At 40.3% G+C, this 9,835-nt stretch overlaps 1 protein-coding gene across 1 annotated transcript; it reads left to right on the top strand.

Moving 5' to 3' along the window:
- The first annotated feature begins 381 nt into the window (after positions 1-381).
- LOC141623845 (thioredoxin H2-like) lies at positions 382-1,752 on the top strand. The gene is made up of 3 exons (XM_074439995.1): positions 382-772; positions 1,162-1,284; positions 1,409-1,752. The coding sequence occupies exons 1-3, from the start codon at positions 473-475 to the stop codon at positions 1,538-1,540; spliced, it is 555 nt and encodes a 184-aa protein (XP_074296096.1). The 5' UTR covers positions 382-472; the 3' UTR covers positions 1,541-1,752.
- The last annotated feature ends 8,083 nt before the right edge of the window (positions 1,753-9,835 follow it).

The raw sequence follows: 9,835 nt of genomic DNA on the forward strand, positions 1-9,835 counted from the left end.
CATCTTCCGATTTTGGTTGAGATGGTAAAAGAGAGTATTTGATTATCTAAAATGTAGTATCCATTAATGTCAATTAGCTGAATCAAGTGTGATCGAGGTGATGTCAACCCCCTTGTGTCTACACAACACCACAAACCATTCCTCTTGTCCTCTCCTCACCATCAATACCTATAGAGTATCAGATTCGAGCGCGTTTATGTTGGAAATCCTTAAAACTTTATATTCTCGAAAATAAGATGTTCAACAACTAGAACTCCACTCCAATCAGCTTTTCAAGTAGAAATCTTTTGTATATCATACATTCAATGTTTTCTAGTTTACAATAAAAAACATGAAGAATCTTGATAGCCCACAATCCACATCTATAAAAAGGCCATATTTGGTCTTGTAATATCATCTCAAATCAAAGAATTTGAAAGAAACAAATACAAATAATTCCAAAAATCATCTTTTTTTTTTTGTTGGGAAAAGTATGGGAGGAAACTTGTCTCGTGTTAATGATGGAAGAACACATGTTAGCAATGCAACTGCAATTCCCAGTGCTTATAATAAATCTTCTGCTGATCGTTGGTCTGCCCTGCCTGAAAGCAGGGCACCTCGTCCTTCTTGTGCCATATATCCTCCTAGTTACAGTAATGTTCCTGATTATAAGGTCCCTAGGCCTTTTGAAACCGCTGTGTCAACTGCCGACAACATCAACCGTGTCACCGCCTTCCACTCTGCTGCTCGTTGGCAGGAATATTTTGAGGCCTCCAAGCATTCCAACAAATTGGTACGCTAATCATTTTTTTTTCATGTTTACAACTATTATATTGTATTTCCTCCGTCCCGGTCATTTGTTGTCCTTTTCCATTTTGGGTGTATCAGTCAATTGTTGTCCTTACTATTTTAAAATTGCATTTGATGAACAATTTGGTCATTCACACTCAATTGCATCCACATGTCATTTAGTAATTCGTCATCTCCTCTTTCCTTGGTCTTTGTGCCAAAACTAAAGGACAACAAATGAACGAAACGGATGGAGTAACTAACAATGATCGATCGTTTTTTACATAATAAATTGTTGAGAAAGCAACTTATAAACAAGAGAATAATGTTGGCGTACGTACATAACCTCAGTATCTTTTGTTCCCTAATGTTATCGTTTGATTTTTGTAATAGATGGTGATATACTTCACGGCAGCATGGTGCGGACCATGCAAGTACATGGAGCCAACCATCAAGGAGCTATCCGCAAATTATAGAGACGTTGAGATAGCCAAGATTGATGTGGATGAGTTATTTGTACGACCCCTCACACATTTCCTTCTTATTTTTCAAGCTCATTGTTAGTATATATCTTTTTCATTTAAACTTGAGTCTTGACCAAATCCGCTAATTATTTGAGTGTACGTGAATTCAACTACAGAACGTTTCGCGTGAGTTCGGAGTACAGACAATGCCAACATTCATGTTCATCAGGAGAGGAAAACAGATTGATAAGGTTGTTGGGGCAAACAAGGATGATCTTCAAAGGAAGATTGAGAAACACAGAGTCTAATTAATTATAATTAATCATAATTAATTAGGTAAACCTTGTTTGAAATGTGCTTTGTTTAGCTTGAAATGCTTGTTACTTTAGTATACTGTCTTTATCCTACGAAAAATCTAGGATTGAGAATCTATTTGGTTTTATATCGTCGAAAGTGCTTTGTGTTGTAACCAAATGTACGGAGTAGTAAATAAAAATGTATGGCATCGTTTCCTTATTTAGTCATAGTTTCCTATGTCAGCCCGACTGTCCAATTATTCTTGATTAGTAATGAGTCATACGAAAGTACCGAGTATCGAGTAGTACTTTTGTTCTTTAAACATTAATATTATTTGTGAGTCATGAGATAAGATTTACATGAGTCTTAAGATAAAGACTCACTTAATACTACCAATAATGTACTCCCTCCCATCCAAACCAAAGGTAACATGGGAGGGAGCACAAGTTTTAAGAAAATAGAGAAAAAGTAAGGGTAGTATTGGAATTAAAGTATGACCACTTATAGCTTAATTAAAGGAGGGCCACAAATATGATGACATTTTCTGTAAATAATAAGGGTTTATGAGAGGTCTTTAGTCATGTTTTTTACCAAATAAGGAATGGGTAGTTTGGTTTGGATGGTCCGAATAAGGTAAGTGTTACCTTTGGTTTGGATGGGAGGGAGTATCAGAATTTGAAGTTTTAAGTTGACTTGAGACGGGTCTTGACACAATTCTCAAGAGAAATCATCCAATCAAAGAAGTCCAACCCTTATTTTTTTTAAACCTCACATTTTCTCAAGTGAAGCGGAAAAGTAGAGTCTAAGGTGAATTTGTCGGATAATGAATAAAATTTGATGTGATTCTGAACAATAAAAAAGTAATAAAAGTTAGGTGGATGCTGAGGTGACAGAGTTTCAAAACTATGACGAGTCTTGCTAATAATCTTGCCTTTGAGAATATTTGAGTACATTCAACCACTCTTACTCAGCTCTCCAGCTTATACGATAATTTGATGATGTAGTGTGTTTTGTAGGTGTTAGGGATGTCGATTTAGGCTAGTTTGGTGTATTAAATTGGTGAATTGAATTGTTAATTGTCATTATGTTGTGAAGTTGGAGGATTGTCTTATGTTGGTTAAAAGACGGGTTTAGTGTGTTGATTCCATGGGAGATATGTGTTGGAGTTAGTGTCCTCCACAATAGTGCGTTTACATCATAAATCTCATTAAAGGAATATCATACGGATATTTATTTTATGATCCTCTTCAGTTGATTAACGTAAATCGATAACGGTTGGCTGACTAGAGTTTGACGTTATTGTCGTGAGACGGCGTTGATCAACTGACCCCTTTCGGTCACACCTAAAGGAACAAACCCCAAATTGACAACTAATTAATTGTATGAGTGGAATACCCGTCCTTTTAGGGACCCGTTGACCGACGTTGACTGACCTTAGACACCGATCTTCGCCTTCGGAAACCTTACGGGCGATGTCTTGTGACGATGTGAGTTGTGTTTTGCATAGGACTCGATCTAGCTGAGGCTACTCGATCGAGTAGTTTGGGAGCTCGATCGAGTAGGGGTCACTCGATCGAGTAAGTTAGTTACTCGATCGAGTAACGAGTTTGCAGCGGGGATTTATAAATCGATAATCGTGAAACCCCAAATCATTTCCGCACTTCATTTCCTAAACCTAGATGTCGTCACTCTCCTTCTCCTTCACCATAGTCCTTGGCTTGAGGTTCTTGGAGGGTGCTTACACCATGGGGATGGGATGCTTGAGTCGGGTAGTGGTCTTGACGCCGGATTGCTATGTATAGGTATGTTATCGTCATCATCATCGTCATCGTTGTTTTCAGTTAGGGTTGTAGTGATATTGATAGATGGTTGTACTGTTTGTATAGGTGTGTTGCTTGGTTGGTTGGTTTGGTTGATGTAGTGTCGGTATGGTTGATTGACTCTGGTAATTGGTTGGTGTTGTGTTATTTTGATTATCGTTGTTGTGGTACATCTGATTGTGATTGTTTGTCTATGGTTCTCGAGGTGTGTCCTCGGCTGAGTGGAGTCACTTGCGAGAAGTGGCTTCAAGCCCGTAGTTCGCCCTCCGTGGAACCCGCCATGGGAGATGATGTGCACGTTAATGGACATGGGTTTATCGCTCGGTATGATGAGCGGGGCTTAGGTAGGAACGGCTGCGGCCCCCCACTGGCAGGGCTGGTCCAGTGGACAGTCGGTGACTGTGGACATGGGCCCACCTACACGCCGTGCCGATCTGTCGGACGTATAACGGTCTTTTGAAAGCCACGCTCGGCGGCGTAAAAACTTCTTCGACCAGATCGTTTTAGATCGGTCGGTTTCGTCTCGTTAAGGGTCTCGAAACGATTAGAGATGTTCGGTCAAACGAAGCACAAAGTAGTGTTTGGCATAGGTACTAAAGATAAGGAATCGTCCCTCTTTAGCATCCTATCTCTAGAATGACTCTCGTACGCCCTGGATAAGGTCGTCCACTATCTAAAGTTTCTGAGTAATAGGTGAAGGTACGTATTGGGGAGCCCTTAAATCGGACACCCAATCCCGCCCGCGGTAGCGGCCTCAACTGATCGATCTTGGTTTGTTGAATGCAAAAGTTGATAAAACGGTTTAAATGCATGAATGCGCATCCAATAATTTAAACCTAACATATGAGAGCTTTCTAAGTCGGTTTATTTAATCCAAGTATCATGTATAAGATGTCGTGTTGGATTTATGGTTGATTTGCATGCAAAACGGAAATTAAACATCCATTTACCAAATTAGGTTTATGGTGCATAACGTGATCCATTTGTCTTAATAAGACGTTTTGCAAATACGGTTTTTAAATGAGCAAGTTAGTCATCTGATCCGTCTTATATCCGGGTTAGCCGGAGTCGGGATCGTCCTAGACTAATGCTGGAAAGAGAACAGCCCTGCACCAGGTAGCCAGATGAGGCGCGAGCCTATTGGCGATGTAAGGGGGTCTCCCCTGGTTTGAAAATAGGAAAAGAAAATGACATGTTTAGGCGCGGGTCAGTCAACGGTATAAGGCGCATTCTGACCATTGAAAAACGTATATAAAACGTATTGAAAATGGGTATTTGGACCCGTTTTGGTTTGAAAGGACCGTTTAGGTCATATTTGTGTTGATTTGAGGAACGAGACTTGAATAATCGTCATTGTTTTGACGATATTCGATGTCGGGTTCGACTTTGTAAGCTTGACATGAATAGTTTTGAAAATGAATATGAACTAATTGTTTTAAGTTCATTTGAATATAATTAGTCGATACTCATCATCATACTCGGATTAAAATCCTACATGGTATGTAGAACCAAGGATGACTTTGTTTTTGTGACTAATACATTTATTTTGAAAATGTAAAGAAATGATGAAAGGCTTTAAAATACCTTCCAAAATGTAAAGAAATGAAATAAAAGGCTTTAAAATACCTTTTAAATGTAATTAACCAAATATTATCACCAAAACACGGATTAAACCGTCATGGTATTAAGAACCAAGGGTCAAAAATATTTTATGGTTAAAACTTGTAAAATAAAATAAAAATGGGTTTGAAAATACTTGAAATGGTGAAAACCGATTACAAATATGAAAATAAATTAAAGAGGAAAGACGAGAACAAACACGATTGAGTCTGACCTCGGCACCTCATTGAGGCGCGAGCCTCTGTGCATAACAAGGGGCTTCTGTCTCAGGCCAAAACTCAGTTTTGGCTCGTCTAACCTATATTTGGATCGTGTTATGCATGATTTAGCATATTGTAGTCATGAAACCAGTAAAGACATGATAAAAGAAGGATTTTTACACCCTCATACTTACATGCTTGGTTTATGGCGAGAAACCAACGTAAGTGTATCAACTCGTTTGGTCGGAAAAGTCTCGGTTTAAAATCGTTTTAGTAAGTAAAAAGAGTGTTTTGTTAAGTTTAGTGATGGTGTAGTGGTCGAAGTGGTCGGTCAAGTGATTTAATGCACGATGACGGTACCAAACAATGTGTAAGGCTTGTATTTACGATCGGTAGGTCGTAAATACGCGTCGGATTGTGACTTAGGAAGTCGAGTCGAGAATTTTAAGGGAGAAAAGAGGGGGAGGACACTCGCGGAAGTTCTCAAATGGTGGCATTTGAGGGGTATTTATAGGATAATGAGTAGTTGTGTGAGTTTTGAGCGACGTGGCCACCTGGGCTGCTCAAAGAGGCGCGAGCAATGTAGCACGTCTTCGAGGTGTCTTGTCGCTTTCACACAAATACAATCATGATTTGTTCAATCCTAGAATTTGTATGCACATGTTTGGTACTTAACCATACATGAATCCGGGAAATCTTAACATGGAAGCATTTGAATGGTTTTTTTTTTTGTGTTTGACTCGGTTCGACTCGTTGTTGGAGTCGGGATTTGAATTTTGTGTCGGTTTTTGGTCCGGTGTCGGTTTTGACTCTAGTTAGTGTCATTGCAACCCCGTCGTCATGCATTAAACACTCCAGGTACTTTTGTAAAGTTTTGAAATGTTTTATTTTCAAAATCGTTTTAAGTTTTCCAACGTAAAGTTGTACATGAACTGTCGATCAAACGCCGCGATTCCAAATCATGTTGTAGTCCGATAATTATCGGGTGTTTGTTGGAGTCTCAGCAGATACCGGGTATCTACAGAGCCCCCACTTTGACTGAGGCTTGGACATGGCGAAAGTCAAAGTAGAGCCCCCAGGTCAATCGAAGATTACAACCTAGAGACCCAAGCGACGTCAAGGCGGCTCGAAAGAAATCGGGCCAAGGACCTGCCGTCGGGAAGGGCGACGCCAAGGCGACTCGAGGGTACGAGTCAAGGACATGTCGTCTAGAACAGTTTAGTGTCTGTCGACTGTCAGCGCGGGCCGTTTAAAGTCCGTTAGACTACGTACAAAGGCTCGCCAGCCATAAGAAGGAGTCATACCTTCGGCATCTTCGGATATGTACTTGCGTGTTTGCGAACAAAGGCTCGCCAGCTGGGGTGCGTACGTGAGGAGGGCTTGCCAGCCGCGGCGCGTTCTAAGGCTCGCCAGCCATGGGGCGTATATCAGGAGGGCTCGCCAGCCGCGATGCGTTCTAAGGCTCGCCAGCCATAGGGCGTATATGAAGAGGGTTCGCCAGCCGTGATGCATTGTAAGGCTGGTCGTGATCCCTCGTGAGGGTTTAGTTTTCAGTACTTGTCGTTAGGAGCACCTAGACCAAAACACAATTTATAACTTCACAAACAACTCCACAATTAGTAAAGAGGCAAGTAAAGGTCGGATCCCAAGGGACGGAAATTGAGATGAGATTTCGATTGCAACTAGTGGTGTCTAAGGGTGTCACAATTGGGGTTTGAAGTAGAAGATCACTAAAATAAATAGCAATGAAAGTAAACAAGCAAGATGAATTAAAAGGGATGTAAACAATTGATAAAAAGCACTAGGGTGTCATGGGTTCATAGGGGATTCATGGGAATTGATCATACAAACATGTTCTCAAATTATAAGCAAGCAATTATTGTTGTGATGGATCGAGTTGGTTTATATCTTACAATCCTAGGAAAGTTTGGGTCTCGGAGCCGAATCGATTAGATTGTACAACACCTACAAGTCGACTTAATCTTCCCTACTCAACTATATGCATGGTCTAATGATACTCGAGTTGGTTTATGTCTTACAAGTCTCATTGAAAAGATAGGTGATGGGTAAAAAATGAAAGGATTCAGAGGCTCGCATTTCATCAAACATAACATGTGCATAAGTTGATATCACATCCAACTTCTTGCTCAAAATTTCAATCAAAACGGTGCTAATAGCAAGCACAAATCTCACAATCTCCGATATAATTGTAATTCCCCAAATGGTGATAATAAAGCATGGGAATAAAATCACCAACTGATCAAAACTCCAACCATGTGATTTTGATTTTTCTCTTTTCTCGGACTTCGGTCGATCGACCAAGATGGGCAGTCGATCGACCGCCCTCTACAGTACAGCACGCATTTTTTTCTCTTTTTTCGAATCATTTTTCTTCTCTTTTTTTTTTTCAATTCTCTTTTATTTTCTTTTCCTTCCTTCTTTCTTCTTCACAACATCATCTCGAAAGAGCTTATGCAACCAAAAATTAAGTGACAATCCCGAAAACATAAACTACTAGCTTGACAAGGGCAGGCTAAATGTAGGATGTAGTAATGGGACAAAAGGCTATTTTTGGCAGCGTGGAGCTTATGGGCAAAATGAATAAAGGAAACCTCTTCCACATGTGTCAACTAACCACAAACCGAATGCATACAGGTATTAAGCAGATTAAGTTCATATTTATGCAAATTGATGTAACATGTCATATAAGGAGTAACTACTCACATTCCTAGATAAACTGGTCATGAATGTCACCAGTTATAAGCTCTAAACCTCAGAAAATGATGTAGTTTGCCAAAATTCTAAGTCAAGTCTCAAGTCCAGCAAGAATTTAACGAAAACTCGTAGACTATGCATATGATTCTACTAATAACATATCAATTAGCAAGGCTTAAGCATAAACAGCTGAAAATGCAATGTCATCATTGAAATACTACCGTTTCGACTCGACCTATATGCTAAAATAAACGTGCAATTTTTGAATTTTTTGAAAATTTTCAATTTTTTTTTTAGATTTTTGTATATATAAGAAAAAATAAACAACAATGCAAGACAAAAATGTAAACGTGAATGCAAGCAAAGGAAATGCAATGCAAAACCCTTCCCCAAACCAAATCACACAATGTCCCCATTGTGCAAAATCATGTAATGAAGTGAAAGGAAAACGGGAATTTGCATGAAATTAACTAAACAAGACATGAAGTAAGGACTCGGAACTCACAAGACTTTAAGCGCAGCAAAAGGAAACCTCCCCAAACCAGCGTGAGTTAGGAGATTTCAGTAGCCAGCAGTGCTACCAATAAGTACGTGAAAAGAAGCAAAAGTACCATGCGTAAATCCGAGAAAACAATTATTGAAACGCAAAATTATGTGTAAAATAAAGAAACGAAAGAAAAAAGAAATGAGTCGGTGAATGAAGTGGAGAAAAGACTCCCTCAACTCCGCAAATCGATCAAACACAGCAGGGGAATGATCGAAAACAGGTACAACAGCGAACATGGTCGATCGACCACGTCACCCAGTCGATCGACCAGAGTGAACAGGAACAGAAGCTCCTGGAAGTCGCAGCTCAGTCGATCGACCACCTCACCCAGTGGATCAACTGAAAAACCTGCTGTAACTTTCTGATTTCTTCGAATTAGCTCAATAACTCGAGCTAATATGGTCTATAAACCTGCAAATACACACAATAACGCGCCCAAAATTGCGCAAAACCCAAAGCAATAGTCTAAAGTGTTCGAAATCCTAAGCAAACTTATTAAAATGCGAAGTCTCGCGCACACGAAAAACGATAAATAGTCTTAAAAAGCAATACAATGTTGTTCGAAAAAGCCTTAATCAACTAATAGTTGATCAAGAACGGCCACGGAATGGCCCACTTGCTCGGCTTCTAGCTACAAGAAGTAGCCTCTACAGTGCTCATCTTCTCAGCTGCACTCTTCTCAACTCCAACATCCGCAGAACTCAACGGATCGACAGCTTCAGCATCTCCCCAATTAATGACCTCATCCGGCTCATCGTAATCCGGATCGGACTCCCCACTTTGACCGGCTCCTCATCGGGCTCCTCATCGCGCCATAGCCGAGACATCCTAGACCGCCTCTTTGAACAATTGGCTCCTTCACACCGGGGCAACATGCGGCTCTTCCTTCCCCAAACCACCTCCTGCAATATCCAAAACAGAAGAATCTTCCTCCAATTTGCTCCCAATCTGGGGCGGAGGTGTTATAGCAGAAACAGGCATAGAGACAGGCATGTCAGATAGCATAAAATAGGATTTCTTTTCAGAAACCGTATTACAAGTGACTGGTTGTAGATACCCAGTATCTGCTGAGACTCCAACAAACACCCGATGATTATCGGACTACAACATGTTTTGGGATCGCAGCGTTTGATCGACAGTTTGTGTACAACTTTACGTCGGAAAACTTAAAACGATTTCGAAAACAAAACATTTCAAAACATTTCAAAAATACCTGGAGTGTTTAATGCACGGCAACGGGGTCGCGATGACAGTAACTAGAGTCAAAGCCGACACCGGACCAAAAACCGACTCGAAAATTCAAATCCCGACTCCAACAACGAGTCAAACCGAGTCAACCACAAAAACCAAATATCTTCAAGCCTTCTATGCTAAGTTTTACCGGATTCATGTTGGTCAAGTACC

This window comes from Silene latifolia, chromosome X (genome assembly GCF_048544455.1).
Source record: "Silene latifolia isolate original U9 population chromosome X, ASM4854445v1, whole genome shotgun sequence".
Classification (NCBI taxonomy): domain Eukaryota; kingdom Viridiplantae; phylum Streptophyta; class Magnoliopsida; order Caryophyllales; family Caryophyllaceae; genus Silene; species Silene latifolia.

Excerpts from the sequence above, each read along its gene's own strand:
- LOC141623845 (XM_074439995.1), top strand. The coding sequence starts at position 473 with ATGGGAGGAAACTTGTCTCGTGTTAATGATGGAAGAACACATGTTAGC. Across the intron at positions 773-1,161 it reads CCAAGCATTCCAACAAATTG|ATGGTGATATACTTCACGGC; the intron begins GTACGCTAATCA and ends TTTTTGTAATAG. Across the intron at positions 1,285-1,408 it reads TTGATGTGGATGAGTTATTT|AACGTTTCGCGTGAGTTCGG; the intron begins GTACGACCCCTC and ends ATTCAACTACAG.